Below are 21,074 nucleotides of genomic sequence, written 5' to 3'. Positions count from 1 at the left end.
TTTTTTTCCGGACATTGTCCCGCCCCCCACCTCCTTCAAAAAAAATAATGTTCATCCCCGGGTGCGACACCTTTGTTGTTCGCCCGCAGGCCATGCGCATTGAGCAGTTCTGTTTTCAGATAATAATACACAAGAAGTGGTCATCGCTGCGGAGCTTCTCTAAACCAGTAAAACTTCAGCTTTGCAGTTGGATAGGTGAGGTTTTACATATTAGTTTTGCTTATCTTATGGCGGTAGCAAGCTTAAATTGTAATGGTACGTACGCGACTAAAGTTCGTTTTTATGGGAAGTCCTGAAATCACCTAAGCGGCTGGAAATCCAGACATTTTTGTTTACAAAAGGAAAAAAAACAAACCGGGCTTCGGATGTACTAAAAACACTTAACTAACAGCTCAACAAGACAATGAAAATTAACCGCTAAAATCGTGGAAATTTGCCTTCAGAGTTGATTAGCATGACCCACATGAACCCAATGAAAGTGACCAGCCATAAACTGGTTAATCCTGGTCCGTAAGGTAACCCCGGGTGGGGTCGGGGGATGGGGGGTGGAGACCCCACATTGCTTTGGGTCTTTTCATTACGTTATTAGGCTGAGGTCAATGCACTTCAGTTTGCTTAGCTTAGAGGTGATGAATAGTGAAATCTGTGATTTGCTAAGACACCAAAACCCTTGCTTGAACATTGCCCCAGACTGATACTATCTCATGGTATAATTAGACACAAAAACACATGATCTTTTGACATCACATAGGCTTCTGAGACTTCATGATTGGCAGGAGTATTTTGCAGAAGGTAGAATGCTGAATGGACTGTTTATTGCAGTTAGTTTCACTCATGTTTGGTTGCAGTTAGGCTTTATTTGTTGGAGAAGGCTGAGTACATTATAATGCTGTCATTTCCCACAAATAAAAGCTAACTGCAAGCAAACATGAGAGAAACTAACCTGCGAGGAAACAGTCACATGGCTTTCGATTCACTGTTCAGCATTTAACCTTTAAAATACCCTTGCCATTCAAGATTAGAACAAAGTTTTTCGAGACTCAAGATTTTCCAAGTATGAGCTACCCCCAAACTTCAAATGACTATTGGTATCATTAACTTGTAGCCTCCTTTGAGAGCTTGATAGTCATTCTCACTTCCCCCAGGATATTTAACAATTATTCCACAAGTATGCGTTGGATATGAGTTGGCTATAGTCAGCTCTTATCCAACAAGCGTGATTGGAATAATAATTGTTCCAGAACATAGAAAACTAAAATACAAAATAGCAATTAAAAAGTTCTAAAAATTACGTGTAGGCATACCATATAAAGCCTGACTGGAAGGAAGGCAAAGGAGGTGGTGAACCTGCAATCCTTATAAGTCACCTGTCTTACCCATGAGAGGGAGGGAAGCAGGAGTGGAGGCTGAGCTGATGCTCATGAGATTGAATTTTTGGGCAGAGTGGTAGGCAGGCAAAAGACTGAGGGGAAGTGAGGGTTGGAAGCTAACAAGGTTTGGAACTTACATGTACAACTGCCTCAAAGTGCCCCATTTGTAATTGAATACAAAAATTAAATTAATAAATACTAGGTCTTATTTTAAGTCTACCAATCAATTGTACCTTTTAAGGAATTACACTGATAGATTTAGAGAATAAATTTGTTGATTTTTTTTATTTCGTCTCTGCTGATAACTCACAGAATAATGTCGTCTGAAGATGAAGTAAATACTAATGGGATGCAAAACTTGGTATGTACAGTGTATAATTTTTTAATAATAATAATGCAATATTAATAATTATTTATATTTCATGAAAACAATATAATTGAAATGCACATGCTATTGGGAACATTGTTGTGCTAAAGGGACCATTCTTATGACTTTGTTTATGACCTGACATTTCACACTAAGCGATCAAAGTATTTCAGCTAAAGATTTATGGTAACATTATGTGGAGACAGTGTAGTTTTTGTAATTTTGGTCATGTTCATCCTAAACTTCCAACACATTCAAACTCAAATGTCCAATTTTTAGTAAGAGTCGTCACAGCAGATGTAGATGGTTAGTTAATTGTTTAATATGTATTGTGTTGCACTTGTTTTAAGTTAAAACTTATAAACACTCTCAATTGTTTTTGAAACTAGGTAGTCAGTGAGCCTGCAACCAAGGCAAAAAGGTAACCCAGCATGTAATAATAAATAGTAAAACAGTTATTATTATTTATTTCTAATTAATAAATAGAGATCATGGTAAATAAATATTAAATTAAAGTAAACAAACAAACAAACCAATAAAATAATAGGAGAATAAATTAAATAAAAGTAATGCCATTTTCTAAGTATCTATTGTAAGTTTTATTTTTTATTGATTTTAGAACTGGAATTGTCTTTGATGAAAGGATGAAAAAACATTTCAATGTTTGGGACATGTAAGTTGTCTGTTTGTAGATAGCATATAATAATATAATAAATATTTCTGTATTTAAGCTCACTACACATGGGGATTGACTTACCTGTATGTACATCTGTTCAGTAACACCAGTGCACACAGTCACTTGTTAAGACCTTGCATTCTGTATTTAATCGGCTCATTCTTGCAGGTGGTTATACATGGCTCACACAGCTAGGCTGGAACTGTAGCTATTATTGATATTAATTTTAACTTAATATATGAAGTGCTTTCAGTAAGTATGAAAGTTGATCCAGCTCAAGAAAATAATGTTTTAGTCGAAGTGTGCAATACCTGTCTCATAAATGTCTGCATGGATATTATAGCCACAAACATTTTTAGGATAATTTTAAAGATGTGAACCCATAAGAAGTCTACCCACTAATTCCTACATGTATTTTGTATATTGCCTGGCCAGATCTAATGCACAGAGAACCGTATGTGACATATTGTACAACAGACTAACCTTAAGTTCTAGATATATTCCTTGGAACTCAAAAGGCTATATTTTTTTTAAATTTAGAACTCACCCTGAAGTTCCAGATAGAATTCAGCGGCCCTATGACAAGCATAAGGAGTATGGTCTGCTGAAAAGATGCCAGGAACTCCCTGTATGTCAAGTGCAACTTATGCTGTATGAACATTTACTGTACACATACAAAATAAAATTGTATCCCTGGGAATTGCCTAATAGTGAGATTAAGGGTACCGTATTTACTGTTGTCAAAAAAATGACAAATATTTTCAAATTAGAAGAAACTAATTGTAATTATTTGAAAGTGATATTAAAACTGTTATAATCCTGACATTGTTTTATTTTTAGTCTCGGTTTGCTACAGATGATGAGGTTCTCTGTCAACACAGGTATGAATTTAATTTTTCATTATTTACTAATAATAGTCAAAACGTGTTCATTACCCTTCACTATTAGCCTTTTAGTAATCAAAAACTAAAATTGATTTAATTTATTAATGCATTAAAATTTTGATCAAACAATGAAGTTAAAGTGCCAGTATTTCTTTTGATTCTGATGGTATCATAAAATGTTGTATTGTGGAAAATAGTTGAATATAAAACGGTTCTGATCATGAATGCAAAGAAAGTTTTTACAAAATCCTAAAGAAAATTCTGCACCAATCTTCATGAACACACAACATTGCATTATAAATTACAGCAAAGCTCATGTTAACAAGATGAAATCAACGCAGACCATGACAAAAGAGGAACTGTATAACATAGGGGCGTGTGATTATGACTCGGTCTACATGAGTCAGGTGAGGATTGGTTAATTTCATACATTAGGCAACTTTTAATTACTTTATTATCCATTAATTAGCAAGGGACATGTCGCTCGGATAATTAACTTGTCCTACTTAATTATGGCAGTGATAACATAATGCTGGACAGGTATGAGAGCGAGACCTGTGTGCATGGTTTTCAAGCTAGATTTAAAGTATCTTTTCTTATCATGCTAGACTGCTGGGACTCTATTATACCTGGAGAATTTGTTTCTGAATGTATCTCCTTGAACTAAATTAGACTGGTCCAAGTTTTGATTTGAAGGATGTGCTGAGTTGCATTCATAATCATGTGCTTTTTCATACTCTCTTTTGTTGAAATTTTGTACAGTTTCTCTGCAGGGGCATTCCTTTGATCCATGATCAGGATCAGGATCAATGTTCTAAGATTCATGACTCAGATCATGACCAGTACATTAACGGAACCTAACGATTCCTTTCTTAGAGTGGATTCAGTGGTTCATTTGATGCACCATTGTCAGACAAAAGATCCTGATCTAGCTAGATCATCCCAAAGGAACGTTCCCTGAGTCACACTGGCCTCATTTAGCCTTGATTGTTCCTTACTGCTAACTGAAAAAGTTCTGGTAACGACATGAAATGAAAGCAAGACACCAAATAAAAGACAGTTGTTTTAGGGTGAAACAAAATGGAACATAATTAAGAAGTAATGTGTGAAAAAAGAGCACATTTTGGCATTTTGTTTCATTCTGACTGTTTCCAATCTACAAAAGTTCAAGTTACTTTTACTTAGTATTTTAATGTATTGTTAGCCAACCACATCTCACAGATATGAAGGCAACTCAAACAATGTCAAATGAAAAATTACTTGCAAAAGGAAAAGCAGTGACATTTGAGCAAGATATGTACTATAGTCAGGTAAATACTGACATCTGATCTTGCCTTTCATATAATGTACAGTTCCAGAAAATATCCATACTCCCCCCACAGAAGGGATTGGAATTTCCTGAGGGGTGGGAGTTCTGAAAGACCAAAAAATTTAAAGAAATGTATGAAGCTTAACTGGAATTTCCAGAGGGGTGGGAGGTTGTCAGAAAAAATCTCTTCCGTGGGGGAGGTAGGGATATTTTCTGGAACTACACAGTTTATTAATTAATTAATTATCATGAAGTAACATAACTATGTGATAATACATTGCTCGTGGTTCGTGAACTCAAGATAATAGCTACTAACATTTTTTCAGGGCTAATTTGAGACTAAGATTTTAATAAAACTTGGCCTTCTGACTGGTAATATGTTAGAAATGTACCAGGCTTGACCAAAACAATTTTTAACTTAACCACATTTCCACTAGTCAGGTTTTGATGCTGATTCTTTCTTGTTGCCTCCCTTATAAACCTCCTTAAAGTGCTACTTTCTTATCTGAGCTATGTTATTTAAAGCATATGAACAAGAAGTCTGTTCGAGAAGAAAAATGTTGTTTACTTGTCTCAAATATCTACCTAATGTACTCCACAATATGAGCTTAACAATTTTGTTGCCATGGCAACTTATTGGGTTCAGACCTCCCCAATAACGAAGGCTTTTCTGGCCACCTTTGGGATTCCATTTTTCCATTACCAGTGATGCCTCATCTGCATTATCCAGCTTAGCAAGCATGTAAATAAGTTAGGTTGAGTTTTGTGGCCTTGTTTAATTTTTTCTATCTGGAAATCACTTAAGTATTGAATTCTAGTTGGAAGGGACTGGAAAAGAGTGAGTTGCCATGGAAACAGAATTTTTATAGGTATAGGTGTGTTGCCTGTAGAACTATTAGCCTACCAAGTTTAAATGGCCTCTGCTGTAAATTGACTGAAATAGCTCTATTTATATACAAGTTTGATGTAATATTGGTTGAGTGGATGATGCCATCAGTCCTCTCAATTGCATATTTTACGCATTTTTAAACTTAAATATCTTTTGAACTAAAATGTAGATAATTGCAAACAGTAAACAGCATTTTTTAAATCTTTCATGGAATTCTATATGATACGCCTAGTAAAAATTTATTATAAAGTGCTACAAATTTGGAATTGAAACTCTTAAACCTGTCATAAAACATTACATAAAACTCTTAAAACCCAGGCAAGCAATACATTATATTGGAGGGGTTAAATTAATATTAAATAAATTTGAGATATCAACCCTTTTGTCATTTGCACTGGCCTGGGTTCACCTTCAACAATTGCAATCCCAAAATTGATTGATTTTTTTCAAATAATACTGTACAGTGCTGTTGCTGTTTTCTACAATGTAGCTTAAGAAGTCAGTGGAATTAGGAAACCTACTAGCAGCCTAATCTGAAGTTTTACTGCACTAGTCTGTGATAAGATGGCTACTGGTCGTTAGTCTTGAGCAAAGCCTTGGTTTTCAGATGTGCCTTTAATTTTTGCATAATTTTTTCAGTGTATCTTACCTCCAATGAATGTTGGTGATCCAAATTTTCTCTGCATGTAGTTTTGTTTTTCCACTAAATCACTGCAAAGTTTTGACTGGTATAACTGGACTGTGTCTTGTAATAAGGTTACTGCAAAAAATTAATACGAAGAATTTACCCAGCTACCAAAATAAAGTTGAATAATGTTTAATTAATTATGATTCTTTTCATTTCTAAAAATTATAGCCGAAAATATCCTCAGCCTATTAGTTTTTCTAGTGTTCACTTGTCTAATCACTTGTTTGAATGTGTATGTTTCTCTTTTATGGAGTAGTAAAAGCTGGAACTGTTTCAGTCTCTGTCTTTTTAACAGCATGCATATGAATGTGCTTGTCTTGCTTGCGGTTGTACTCTTTCTGCAGTGGAGGCTGTTGTAACAGATAAGGTAATTCAGGCTTTTTCATTTACACCTTATTCACATAATTTATATAGAAGATGTGGTGACCTGATGGAAGCTTGCTTGACTGATCCCTATCAAGTTTGGACTCGAGCCCTGGCTGGGGACATTGTGTACTGTGGTGCTCTTGGGCAAGCTGCCGACACTTTATACTCTCACAGTGCCTCTCTGTCCCCAGGTGTATAAAAGGGTCTGATCTATGGATATGATGTCTTAATAATTTTATTAACAATAAATATTATATAATTTAGCATATTTGTATGAGCCTGTATAATGAGCTGATTTTTAAAACATTGCCTTAATTGCAAACTGTTGATGTGTCCTGTTGAATTTTCTCAGATCCAAAATGCTGTGGCTATTGTAAGGTATAGTAGTCTCGTGAATGTTCATTAGAAAGAGTAATAAATATTATTCATAAACAAGCAAGGTTGACTGACAAAATGTGGTTTGCCTTCAGTGTACATGCAAGATAATAGAATTGCCAATTCCAATTAGGTGCTTCATAGAATTAGCTATCTTGAATACTTTATTTTGTCCCAGTCTAGCATGTAAATTTGATTATAGTTGATGGAATATTGTTGATTTGGAATTTGCTCCTAGCAAATTGCTGACTGAGATGAGTTTTTTTGCTGTTTTATTAGGCCACCTGGACATCACGCTGACACTGAGTTTGCCATGGGTTACTGTTTTTTCAACAATGTGGCTGTTGCTGCAAAAATGGCCCAAAAGAGATGGAATGTTCAGAGGTAATCATGAAAGAGATTACCAAAAAATATTTACTGTAAGCTAATGCATATTATAATATCTTGTCAGCACAGTCATTGCTTTTAATTGACACATTTCTAATTTCATTACTAGGGTGCTAATTGTGGACTGGGACATTCACCATGGCAATGGAACTCAACATCTCTTTGAATCAGATCCAAGGTATGGCTTTAAGCTGATAAAAAGAACTGGAGATTTACATATTATACCTAAAAGAATGTTACTTGACAGCATTCTAATGCAAATGCTGCAATCTGATTGGCTGAGCTACTCGTATTCTATCAGCCATTAGAGTGCAGCAACGGGAGGCCGTTGACATAATGACAATGTTTTCTAGTTTCTCTTGACTAATGTTCTGAGCAAGATTTAGAAATACTACTGCCGTGGATAATTAAACTTTCAAGAACGGCGAAGAAAGGAAAGTGACCCTTATACAGTTTTAAACCTGAAAATTTTCAATGAGCTCGTGTGCACCAATACAAGTTTCAAATAACAATTCAATCCATGCTATTCTACTGAAAGGAAATGATTGGAAATCATTATTTGAAGGAAATTTAGTTAGAATTAGATTATTCACTCTCGATTGCTATGAGATGATAGTTACCTCACCTTTCAGCCTCATCAGCTATCACCTTATAGAAATCTTGAGCTCATAAATCTATCATTGCTAAATACTGTAGAACCCCAGGTGGCAAATGGTCCCTCCAAAAAATATGCATCTCACAAATTCTAGCCAAATTTGTTATCAGTGTCTTGGACTTGCAGATTAGTTAATAATCTGTAGGTTGTGCTGTTTCCCAGAATTAACTGTAGGCCTTTAGCCAATGAGAAGAAATGGTGCCCAGTATAAAGGAGAGGACAGATGGTGACTACAATGTATAATAAAATAAAAAATGTTTGCTGTAACTTTTTTGCTTCTTATTGTTTCTGTTTGGTTTATTACTAGTGTTTTGTACTTCTCCATACATCGATATGACCATGCCCAGTTTTTTCCGTTTTCCACATGTGCTAATTATGATGTAGTTGGCTCAGGACCAGGGAAGGGATTTACAGTAAATGTACCTTGGAACAAGGTTAATGATATGTATTTTATTCTTCACAAATAATTAAATATTTATTTTATTATTCCTGGATACTGTCTTTAAAGCAGTTTTGCTGCAAATAATATTCCGATCACACATAATATTATAAATTAAATTGTAAACATGCTCTTTAGTGAAAAAATGTGGAAAATTAAGAATTAAAGTGATTCAAAAGATAGAGAAGATAAAAATAAATATTAAGCTATTTACATGTACCAGTTTAGGATCGATCTGAATGAAAATAATACTGCCCGAGGCCACAGGCCTCTGGCAGCTTTTCAAGACTTTCAAGTCACAGTTTGCCACCATATGGATTGCCCTTAATCTGGCAATTGAAACGTACAACTTTTTATTTATATTTGCTTCCATTCTTCAATTCTAATAATTATTGCAATATTTTATTCCATATTCTGACTGCTTAATGTTGACAAATCTTCTAATTGAATGTTTTTGTAATTCCCATCACTGTTTGTTAATGACAACACATTGATTGATGTTGACCTCCATGTTTTTGTACTCAGAAACATATGGGAGATGCTGATTACTTGGCTGTCTTCCATCACATTTTACTTCCTATTGCCTACGAGGTAAAAACATATGTATGTGTTTGAGAAGAATTCTTAATGATTGTATGCTAATAGGCAAATCTTTGCAGAGTGTTAGCCCGCTATAGTAAGTGGGCAATGAAAGCAATTAAAACAGTGGTAACCCACATGTTTACCCAATGTGTAGCTTAAGAGTTGATCAGCAGTGCAAAGTTATACATGATTTCTTACCTGTTCAATCTTAAATGTTGTCCTGCTCTTAGGACTGGTGACATGTTTTCCCTATGTTGACACTGGTTACATGTCATTCCAGTCTTGGCGCCAGTTACAGTCAAACTTCCAGTAACAGCCACCTCCTACAACAGCCACCTCTCTACAATGACCATCAGATCAGTCCATACATTCAGTCTTATTTTTACCTCTCTACTTTGGCCACCTCTTCACAATCCACTGTGGGAAAAAAGATGGCGGCTGTACATTTTACCACTGTGACAATACCTTATGAACCTAACACAGCCTATATGGCAAAAAGAAAGCCAAATTTTCACAATATTTGTTGTTATACTAAGCACACTGAGTAGCCTAGGTTTGAAGATTTCATAACTGTTCTGTACGTTTTTATGAGCATTGTTAAGGTTTTCTTGCGCTAAGAACTGTGGGTAAATGTAACAGTCGCCATCTTTTTTCCTGTGGAGGATTGCAATGGCCACCTCTCCTGTGACAACGGCTAGTTAATCAACGACTGGCAAATGGTGTATACAAAACCCCATGTTATATTGTAAAATGTCACAAAACATGATTCGTTCCGTACGTCATTGGTCTTTGTTTCTGTTCCTGTTCAGTTTCTGTTTTATTGATATTTTGATAAGTGCTAGCATTACATGACATAGAGAGAGAGGGCCAGAACTGGACTATGCTACAATAAGCATTTAAGATAAAAGTGTTGTAATCCTGAAAAAAGCAAGTGTCATATTTCACCCCTACCTCCCCATAACGGCCACCTCTTGACAATTGCCACTTTCCTCTGTCCCTAAAGTGGCCACTGTGGAGTGGTTTGACTGTATGTTTTTCTGCCTTCTTGCACTGTTTGTAACATAATTCTTTTGGCGCTGGTTACATGTTCATGGTATTAGTGTGTCTAGTTCAGATTACTGACTGTTTTCTTGTTCTTCCTCCTGCCATTTTCAGTATGAACCCGACCTTGTTCTAGTATCAGCTGGTTTTGATTCTGCCCGGGGAGATCCTAAGGTAGAACGTCCAAGTAATCTAAATCAGTACACATTAATCATTGTTCTTCCTTTGCATTGTCAACATTTTGCTATTCAAATGGTTGGTTAGTCTGCAATGGAAACCAGGGAGTTGTCTGTATATGTCAATTTTTCATTTTTGTCACTTTAATATCTGTAGTTACAAAACCGTTTTTCATTCAATTTTCCACTGTGTTCTTCCTTTAAACCAACAGGGTCTTTGTGACGTGACTCCCGAAGGGTATCACCACCTTACAAGAATGCTGATGAATTTAGCAAATGGAAGAGTTGTCATTGTTCTTGAGGTACCGTGTATCTTCTACATTGTGTTTTTTTTCTCAGCTCCTTTGACTTTGCATAATTGATTCAACCCAACTCAGTAAAACACCTACATCAGTTCTCCCCTCAGCTGTAATTTAGGTACCCCCCTGCCTAAGCGTGTACTTATAATTGATCATTTCCCTATAGAAAGACAATCCATCGCACCAATCTGAAAGAGCTAGAAAGATTACCACTGGTATATTTACCCATAATTCTTAGCGCAAGAAAATCCTAAGAACTCTCGTAAAAACGCACACAAAAATTCCTAAGAACTTAAAATCTAGCATACACAACGGGGCGAATTCCGCCAAAAAATAACATGGCTTTCTTTGAGCTTTCTTTGAAGGTATTTTAATAAAATGGACCTTAGCTGCTCTCTTTTTTTTTTCTACAGTGGATTGGGAAATGGAGTTTGTTTTAAAATTGTCAATATTCAGCTTGATTGATTGATTGATTTTTTTATTTTTTATTTTTCATTTTTTTTTTCAGGGAGGCTACAATCTCAGTTCTGTTGAAGAATCCATGTGTGCCTGTACTTCGTCTCTACTCGGGGATCCATGCCCGCGTCTAGATGGGCCCATGACACCTTGTGACAGGTAACAGAATGATATCGCCGTTTCACATCTCGCTTTATTAGTGAGTGACGCGACGTTGTAATCACACTCGGGTAGACTCGAGCTGGGGCGGATCGGGGTTCGGGGGGGGGGGGGGGGTGGTGGTTCGGGTGAGGGCCTGAAATCCCCTTCCGAGGACCTCAACTTTAAAGATTTTTATTGTAAACAACATTGACTTTGACACTTTTAGAATTAAGATCGGACTACCCTTTCTACGGTGTGCGCATGTTTTTTTCCTTATAAAATCAGGGACGTGTATCTACAGAAGGCGTGTATGCTTTTGCCACTTTTTAACACCATGACTCTTCTTTTTCAGTTGTTTTGAGACAATTGCAAACGTGATTGGTGAGCACAGCAAGTACTGGAAGTCGCTAAAAATTGCAGGTCAGTTAATTAGTACGTTTGGTTATTTGTATGAGGTAGAGGTTAGAACGTGCAGCTGAAGGCGCTGTAACCTTGTCATGTTATCCACTCTGCGTATGTTTGTTTGGCAATGTGCAGTTTCCTCTACATCTTTATTTGTGTGTAAACGAGTCTTTGTTTCTTTTCAAGCCGTTCTCAGTGGGAATGTCCAGGACACCGAGGATAAATCTAATGAGGAGAAGAAGATTGAGTAAGTAGCTCGCCTGAGCAGTTGTTGTGTCCCTAATTACGCTTTGCTTGATCAGAGTTGTTTTCAATTGAGTGTCGTAAACCCAAAACCAAAGCAGTCACTCTAGCCAATCACAAAGGGTACAGACAATCCAGTGAACCAATCAAAACTCGAAGTAATTACATGTAGCTGACGCGAAGCGCGGGAAAACACGTACGAGTGAGTCACGATTGGTTTGGTTTTACTTCTGATTGGATGAAAGAGTGGCGAGGGGTTTTGAAGCCAATCGTGTGGTGAGAAATCAATTACTTTTCGACACTCAAATGGATGGATAGCAGCACGTCATTGAACATTTGCAAACCTAGGACAAAGCAAAGATTTTCTTGTAGCATGTTTGTGTATGACTGGTTTGAATTGTGAGTCATTGTGTTGATGATTTGTTCTTCTGTGTCTTAGATATCCAAAACTACCAGTGGAGTATACAGGTATGAATTATCTCCCAGATTAAACCTTTAGAAAACAATCTCTTCTATTATCTTGCATACGTATTTACCAGTGAGGGAGGGAGGGAAGTTGCGTTCGACGTTATCAGTTTACGGTTTTACATGGCTGACAGATATTTTACCAAGCGTCAGGTGGAGATAGCTGGATATTGGCCAATTTCTTTTGTTTGCGTTTGCGCAATCGAACCAAAATCGAAACGTGGAATCAGAGAATCGTGAATCGAACCGAACGGTCATAATCGCGATTAATTAAAATCGAGAATTCGATTTATCGTTACACCACTAACAAACACGTTTAAAAGGAACGAGGCTAATACCCAACCATCTGAACCGAACAAACTTGGTCAATAAAGGATTTATTTCATGGACTTTGATGAACCTGCGAGAAAAATTTTCTTGCGGATCACAGTGTGTAATCCCGAACGGGTAAGATAGCGAAGCCACGTAGCCACGTAACTTCTGTTTTATCCTGAACCTGTTTTGTTTTCTATTTCAGCCTTTTGTTGAAAGTCTCGTGAAGTGATTTCAAAACCGCTGGATCAAGCAACCGTTAGTTCACCTGTTAGTGGTTGTCAAGCCGTTAGTAAACAAGGAAAAAAAACAAGCAAACAAGCAAACAAAAACAACAACAACAACAACAAATAAATGGTGCGGCCATCATCAGAAATTCTCGTTACTGCTTTCCATATATTTCTTTCGGAATCTTTAGGGGAAACTAGGTTTTGGTCATGCTCTGTATGCACGTTGCGTGATCAGTGAAATGAAGCTTGATGGGGCTAAAAGGAGCTCAGTCACGGTATTTTGAGCTATTTTGGCCAGGTTTAAAATTACCTTTAAATTGAAGGAAACCTGAAAATAATATAGTTTACTAAGATAGAAAAACATCAAACAAATAACAATAAACAATAAAGAGAAAATTATGGGCAAGGATGGAGAAGATTAACACAGATTACAAACGACGAACGTGAAAAGTTTAGGCTTAAATTTTCAAGCTGTGTAAACCGTGACGTAGCTCCTTTAAGGAGAAGTTGTTAAATGATCACTGTGTTGGGATCAGTGCTAAGTTCAAAATGTTGAATTCTCCGTAATGAGTAGCAAACAATGATCGGTTAATGATGGCTGTGAGAATTTGGCGGTAAACCTAGACTATTTGCTAGTTGATCATTTTGTTCATTTTCATTACTTGTCTGCTTGACGGTATACTGATATTGTAGGGAGAAACACGATTTTGATCACCACTACATGTAGGAATTGACGGGTGATCTCAGCAAGCTTCAGTATCATCCTCGGGCTCTGGGACTGATAAATTTAATTTAGAGTACGACTAAGACACTTCTAATAAAAAGAAATCGTTCTGTTGTTGTGCGGATTTTTAAATTGATTTTTATGTATTTCCGATCTTGTTATTTATCTTTGATAGAAGAGACTTTTAGATATGCCCGTGAAAACTATATTACCGTTTGCACACAGTGATTATTGTTACCTGTTGAGCGAAAAATAATCGTCAAATTCCACAGTGATGTTACTGTTCATAGTGCCCGTCCGAGGAAAATACCCAGATGGTTGGTACTCGTCCGTGAAAATGTTTCTGCAAACAATCGGGCTTAAAGGAGAAAAAAAAGAACATGTATTTTTTGTCAACGCTAATAAAAACCTTGCGCTGAGTTAAGCCACACACCGAAGTATCAGCCTCCAAAGTACAGATTTTCCCCATGAAATTCGTCTCCAAAGAAGCTCAAAAGTTGACATCGCCGCCACCATTTTGAACAGTACTCAGCAGCCAGGCCGGGTTTTCGTAACGTCATTCCTTCCAAGGATTTTGTCCAAGTGGCAAGAAATGGTCTATTGTAGTGGGTCCGTTTTGGTGATTTAACATAAACAATAGCCCTTTTGTTAAACCTGAACAATAGCCCTTTTGTTATTAGAAGCGCCGAGTTCTTTTCCGAAGCTTAGCGAGAAAACTTGTGCTCATCGGAAAAATTGTCGGCGTGACAAATTAACTACCTTAGAGGAGTGAGAAGTGTAATTTTTGTTATCACAAGATTAATTTCCACCGGGGGAGCGCAAAGGGACACTTGACCGGCTGTATGAGTATCGGCCAGACTCTCATCCCTGAATAAAGTAAGAGCTTTAGGCCTATTCCAAACGTCGTACCACTGCCCTGCCGAACTAAATTCAAGAACTTAATTTGACTTAAGCACGACAGTTGCACAACGTATATTTTTGTAATCCGCTATTAAAGCATGGTCCGCCTAGATTAGCCTTAGCTAGTTGCGGGCATGCCCTTTTTTTATAAAATATAAATTGAAAATAATAAAGTGTGTGTGTGACGTTTGAAACCATTCAGTTCGGCAAGCTGAATTACTTAGCACAGCAGGCCTTGCCGTGTCGCGACTTGGCTTCAAACGACGTGCTCTTGCAGGGCCGAACTGAATTCGTAGCCTGTACCAACTGCCGTTGCTTTCTATCACTTAAAATGGTCTTAAGCAAGGCAAACTTCGTCCCATCCTCGGCGACTGAATTAAATTCGACGTTTGAAACCACTGCCGTTCTTAAGTTGTCATACCACTACTGGGCCAGATTCATTTGAGTTCGTCACTGCAGTAGCACGACGTTTGGAATAAGCATTAGCTTACAAGTTTGATTGGCAATGTTCGCTTTTATATCGCTTTAACTTGGCAAAAGATAAAATGATTTATTTACTTGTACTAGCATGACAAAGTATTATTAAACTTAAACTTAAACTTAAACGGCCGGGACAAGAACGGAAGTTGAGGAGGAGTGATTGATGTAATATATTTCTATGTGTTAATAAATTTGGCCTTCATAAATTTTTTGACTTAGTTTATCGTTGTGATAATATCAGGCAAGAGAAAAAGCGGTCACTGTGCACGACGCTTCGTTTCTTTGTTTGTCGCGTCCAAAGCAGGCGGCGTAAGTCAAAAGAAAAGAAACAAGCGCGATTTCTGAAAGTCGATTAACGGTTTTGTTTTTACCTAATTAAAAAGTGAAAAAAACAGCGGCCTCCGAAAGAGCAAAAGTTTACGCAACTCAGTTATCATTAGTGCAAGCAAAATATTACCAAGTGATCGTAGAGTTTCTTGGGATTTTTTTTCGTTGCCTGTGGAAAGCGGACATGATCGTTCACAACAAGTTCAACATTAAGCTTACTTTGCACACTTCTGTAAACACGCATCCAGTTTCTTTGTGCCTCCTATTTTTCAAGCTCCTATGCCTTTCTGTTTGCCTCACTACTGAAAAAGCGTGAACAGTGCTAAGAGTTGTTTTTCGCTCGGTAGTTTTCACTGCGTGAAATGAGTAATTTCGTTGAATTTACGTGGCCGTGAAATTCCTCGACACTCGGCGAGTCCGAGATCAGAACGTGATGTGTCAAGAAACGTGACGCGTCGGAGAGTGCCATGTTCCTGATACGTACGTTGCGGCGTGTCAGGAAAAACCATGGCCTGGGTACGTCATGTGCGGCGTATCAAGGGAAGCCAGGACTCTGATACTTAACGGCACGCGGTTTTAGTTTAATCAGCGAAATTAAGTGACGGAGCTTATTTCTCGTTACGCGGAAAGTAAAATTTTCGGACGTGCGTTTCGCCGGTTTGTTCGTTTCAGAATGTTCAAATACATACAAACAACAAAAACAACAGCAACAATAACAGAATGCTAAATAGCATTTTCATCACGTCCGACTACAATTTTATATTCTAGTATTTAAAATCTACTTATCGCAGGGCTCTTTTAGAATACTACCCTGGCTACTGAATGTAAAACCCTTGTTTAAATAAAGTGCTAAAAAAAACCGCAGTGGAACATCCCTTCTCACCGACCTACGTGGTGGCGCAACTCACCAGTTTCGCAAAGCTTGAGAGGCGGAATGCCCTAGGATCGGTTGCATGGGAGGACTTGCACCGGGACGCCAAACCCATTTAACGCTGCCGCGTATTTGATGCAAACCATGGAACCCTCATAGGAGGCCTCAGGCCGATCTTAAGCTTGTAGAGATTGAATATTGCAAAATCTATTTATTTAGACCGACTAGTGGTTTTCCATCATTGTGGTTACCACTGTTAGTCTGAAAGCATCAGCGCGTGCGTAATTATGAAGAGAGTGCCCTCAACGAAATTTACCAACCAATATTTCTTCCAGTCGGGTTGTCAGTAAGATTTCTAAACACAAATCAAATAAATGATTTTGGTTTATTTTTTTATTGCGTCACACTGAAAACCCACGAGCTTTACCGGTTAACTTCGGCAAAATCCCTAGCTACCAATAACTAAAGGACTATCGTGTAACGCTTAATGCGAAAAGTTGGGCCCGAACCAAAGACTGTTTCTTGATGGTATACCACAGTAAAGAGGGGATCAAGGCGAAGAAGATATGTTGGTCATTGACTTTTGTTTTATTTGGTGGCTCCTAAAGGAGCCGTTTTGTGTTTTGTTGACGCCGGAACGCTGAGTCTTCGATAGCCGCAATGGTGACCCCTACCAGCCACCCCAGCGTAACAATTTACACACAACAAATTGTACCCGTAATACCTCCCCTCGGGGGAATTTGTAGTTACTTCGCTTTTTACGATCGTTCAAATTTCCCGCTCGAGAAATTTTGAAAGTCCCTTGAGCATTTTCAAGCTGCCGCCGCCATTGTTCAAAAATGGCCATATTAGGTTGATTTTGGGCTGTAAAACAAAGCCTTTTGTTAGCCAAATGGACCCGCTTTTCTTGATACGAACGTGATTGGTGAGCACAGCAAGTACTGGAAGTCGCTAAAAATTGCAGGTCAGTTAATTAGTACGTTTGGTTATTTGTATGAGGTAGAGGTTAGAACGTGCAGCTGAAGGCGCTGTAACCTTGTCATGTTATCCACTCTGCGTATGTTTGTTTGGCAATGTGCAGTTTCCTCTACATCTTTATTTGTGTGTAAACGAGTCTTTGTTTCTTTTCAAGCCGTTCTCAGTGGAAATGTCCAGGACACCGAGGATAAATCTAATGAGGAGAAGAAGATTGAGTAAGTAGCTCGCCTGAGCAGTTGTTGTGTCCCTAATTACGCTTTGCTTGATCAGAGTTGTTTTCAATTGAGTGTCGTAAACCCAAAACCAAAGCAGTCACTCTAGCCAATCACAAAGGGTACAGACAATCCAGTGAACCAATCAAAACTCGAAGTAATTACATGTAGCTGACGCGAAGCGCGGGAAAACACGTACGAGTGAGTCACGATTGGTTTGGTTTTACTTCTGATTGGATGAAAGAGTGGCGAGGGGTTTTGAAGCCAATCGTGTGGTGAGAAATCAATTACTTTTCGACACTCAAATGGATGGATAGTAGCACGTCATTGAACATTTGCAAACCTAGGACAAAGCGAAGATTTTCTTGTAGCATGTTTGTGTATGACTGGTTTGAATTGTGAGTCATTGTGTTGATGATTTGTTCTTCTGTGTCTTAGATATCCAAAACTACCAGTAGAGTATACAGGTATGAATTATCTCCCAGATTAAACCTTTAGAAAACAATCTCTTCTATTATCTTGCATACGTATTTACCAGTGAGGGAGGGAGGGAAGTTGCGTTCGACGTTGTCAGTTTATGGTTTTACATGGCTGACAGATATTTTACCAAGCGTCAGGTGGAGATAGCTGGATATTGGCCAATTTCTTTTGTTTGCGTTTTTATGGACCGAGACGAAGTCGAGGTCCATAAACACGCAATCGAACCAAAATCGAAACGTGGAATCAGAGAATCGTAAATCGAACCGAACGGTCATAATCGCGATTAATTAAAATCGAGAATTCGATTTATCGTTACACCACTAACAAACACGTTTAAAAGGAACGAGGCTAATACCCAACCATCTGAACCGAACAAACTTGGTCAATAAAGGATTTATTTCATGGACTTTGATGAACCTGCGAGAAAAATTTTCTTACGGGACACAGTGTGTAATCCCGAACGGGTAAGATAGCGAAGCCACGTAGCCACGTAACTTCTGTTGTATCCTGAACCTGTTTTATTTTCTATTTCAGCCTTTTGTTGAAAGTCTCGTGAAGTGATTTCAAAACCGCTGGATCAAGCAACCGTTAGTTCACCTGTTAGTGGTTGTCAAGCCGTTAGTAAACAAGGAAAAAAAACAAGCAAACAAGCAAACAAAAACAACAACAACAACAACAAATAAATGGTGCGGCCATCATCAAAAATTCTCGTTACTGCTTTCCATATATTTCTTTCGGAATCTTTAGGGGAAACTAGGTTTTGGTCATGCCCTGTATGCACGTTGCGTGATCAGTGAAATGAAGCTTGATGGGGCTAAAAGGAGCTCAGACACGGTATTTTGAGCTATTTTGGCCAGGTTTAAAATTACCTTTAAATTGAAGGAAACCCGAAAATAATATAGTTTACTAAGATAGAAAAACATCAAACAAATAACAATAAAGAGAAAATTATGGGCAAGGATGGAGAAGATTAACACAGATTACAAACGACGAACGTGAAAAGTTTAGGCTTAAATTTTCAAGCTGTGTAAACCGTGACGTAGCTCCTTTAAGGAGAAGTTGTTAAATGATCACTGTGTTGGGATCAGTGCCAAGTTCAAAATGTTGAATTCTCCGTAATGAGTAGCAAACAATGATCGGTTAATGATGGCTGTGAGAATTTGGCGGTAAACCTTGACAATATTTCCTAGTTGATCATTTTGTTCATTCTCATTACTTGTCTGCTTGACGGTATACTGATATTGTAGGGAGAAACACGATTTTGATCACCACTACATGTAGGAATTGACGGGTGATCTCAGCAAGCTTCAGTATCATCCTCGGGCTCTGGGACTGATAAATTTAATTTAGAGTGCGACTAAGACACTTCTAATAAAAAGAAATCGTTCTGTTGTTGTGCGGATTTTTAAATTGATTTTTATGTATTTCCGATCTTGTTATTTATCTTTGATAGAAGAGACTTTTAGATATGCCCGTGAAAACTATATTACCGTTTGCACACAGTGATTATTGTTACCTGTTGAGCGAAAAATAATCGTCAAATTCCACAGTGATGTTACTGTTCATAGTGCCCGTCCGAGGAAAATACCCAGATGGTTGGTACTCGTCCGTGAAAATGTTTCTGCAAACAATCGGGCTTAAAGGAGAAAAAAAAGAACATGTATTTTTTGTCAACGCTAATAAAAACCTTGCGCTGAGTTAAGCCACACACCGAAGTGTCAGCCTCTAAAGTACAGATTTTCCCCATGAAATTCGTCTCCAAAGAAGCTCAAAATTTGACATCGTCGCCACCATTTTGAACAGTATTCAGCAGCCAGGCCGGGTTTTCGTAACGTCATTCCTTCCAAGGGATTTTGTCCAACTGGCTTCCGACAAGCCTTCTACCTACACTCTAGGATATGGCTACTCTTGAGCCGTATTATTTTGAGCCAAACATGCTCCAAACTCCGAAATTGATAGCAGTGACGATGGTGAAGTGGATAATCGCTTGGAAAAACTACATGCTGAAAAAAATACATGTGGACCTTGTGAAGGATGCCAAGTTTTTCTCCTTCCCGCCAATTTCGAGTCGGACGGAACGACGTCACATAAAGACGGCCTGGCTGCCAAGAACAGTCTCAAAATGGCAGCCTTCGAAGTGGGATTTTAGGCCTTTTTCGAGACGAATTTCTTCTAGATAGCGGGCACTTCAGAGGCTGAAACTTCGGTCATTGGAAAAGCTGAATGTTAACTTGTTTAAGATGAAGACAAAAAAGTAAACTTTTTGGAGTGAAAATGAATTAAAGATTGATTGATCTGCATTAAGTGGGTTTTTGCCTGTTTTCTTTCTTAACTTTTAACTGGAGTGCTGAAGAAAATTTAGCCGTCAGTGAACAATGAAGAAAATAGGGTGTTTATCTCTCGGAATTATCGGTCTGATAGTTCCCCCTTGATGTTCTTAAAATTAGCATATTTGCAATTGCCCTCGTAGTCTCGCTTCTTGGGTAAATATTTGTTTTGAGAACATCAAATTTCCGTGGGGCAACTATCAGCCGATAGCTCCTCGACAGAAACACTGTATTGTTTAAAATAAATAGAAATTTCCAGCTCATAATCTAATTGTTAAGTAGCACCCATGCCAATACGGTCATCGCGTTCGGTAATGAGAAGTCAATACTGAGGGGCCCCCGGGCACTGAATTGTTCAACAGCAGTGCGACGTCAGATAATAAAAACTAATGATCCACTTAACAAAGAATAATGCTTGACATGACGGAAACACTCTGCTTCAGACACAAACCTACTTTATTCGTTATATTGTGATACACGCGGATAAAGTTTGCAAGACTTGCAGAGAGCTTTCACAGCAGAATGTTGGAAAACACAGGGCCCGACGAACCACAAGTTCAACTTATTGCCAGGGAAAATCGTGATCCTATGAACAGGAACTCGTTCTTGGAGGTATGGAAATAGCAGATTCGAGTATTTACTACACAAAGTTCTATAAGTCCAGTCGATCAGGTCGAAACAACTGACATGTTGCACATTTCGCCAATATCAAGTTTCGGCAGCCCAAATCGATGCTCTTTGCAAGAACAGTGAAAATAATTCATGATTATTTCTGTGTAGATAGATTATCATTTGCTTTTAACTTGAGTCGACCAAACACCCAGACGGCTATTTTTCCGCTTTCGAAAATCGTGAGTCAGCATTAAATTAAATCTACCATGATGGATTTCTGAGGGACAAACACGGGAGGGAGGCCTGGTGGAATAATAGTCAGGACCTTTTGGATAGATCGGTCTAAGTTGGAGGTCTGACCGGGAACAGAGTAATTGCTCAAGCTTCCGTAGTTTGCCTCCACGACGCCTC

General features: G+C 38.1%; 1 protein-coding gene across 4 annotated transcripts; it reads left to right on the top strand.

Annotated features, from left to right (window-relative positions):
- The first annotated feature begins 3 nt into the window (after positions 1-3).
- LOC110058148 (protein deacetylase HDAC6-like) lies at positions 4-18,429 on the top strand. Of its 4 annotated transcripts, XM_089272693.1 has the most exons (21): positions 4-195; positions 1,299-1,446; positions 1,683-1,731; positions 2,127-2,158; positions 2,357-2,410; positions 2,954-3,041; positions 3,254-3,294; positions 4,502-4,607; positions 6,479-6,550; positions 6,902-6,927; positions 7,204-7,308; positions 7,421-7,489; positions 8,274-8,400; positions 8,931-8,996; positions 10,143-10,202; positions 10,417-10,506; positions 11,012-11,118; positions 11,453-11,520; positions 11,689-11,749; positions 12,185-12,213; positions 12,728-13,608. In XM_089272693.1, exons 3-21 carry the CDS (start codon positions 1,687-1,689, stop codon positions 12,736-12,738), a joined length of 1,257 nt encoding a protein of 418 aa, XP_089128819.1. In that variant the 5' UTR covers positions 4-195; positions 1,299-1,446; positions 1,683-1,686; the 3' UTR covers positions 12,739-13,608. The 4 variants fall into 4 exon arrangements, with proteins under 4 accessions (XP_089128819.1, XP_089128820.1, XP_089128818.1 ...); XM_089272694.1 differs by lacking the exons at positions 1,299-1,446; positions 11,689-11,749; positions 12,185-12,213; positions 12,728-13,608 and adding exons at positions 17,187-17,247; positions 17,683-17,711; positions 18,259-18,429; XM_089272692.1 differs by lacking the exon at positions 1,299-1,446.
- Positions 18,430-21,074: the final 2,645 nt, after the last annotated feature.

Source organism: Orbicella faveolata, unplaced genomic scaffold (genome assembly GCF_042242905.1).
Source record: "Orbicella faveolata isolate gen_17 unplaced genomic scaffold, um_ofav_v1 contig_35, whole genome shotgun sequence".
In the NCBI taxonomy this organism is placed as follows: Eukaryota; Metazoa; Cnidaria; class Anthozoa; order Scleractinia; family Merulinidae; genus Orbicella; species Orbicella faveolata.
The sequence above is the reverse complement of the archived record's forward strand: the minus strand, read 5'-3'. Positions and strand labels throughout refer to the sequence as shown.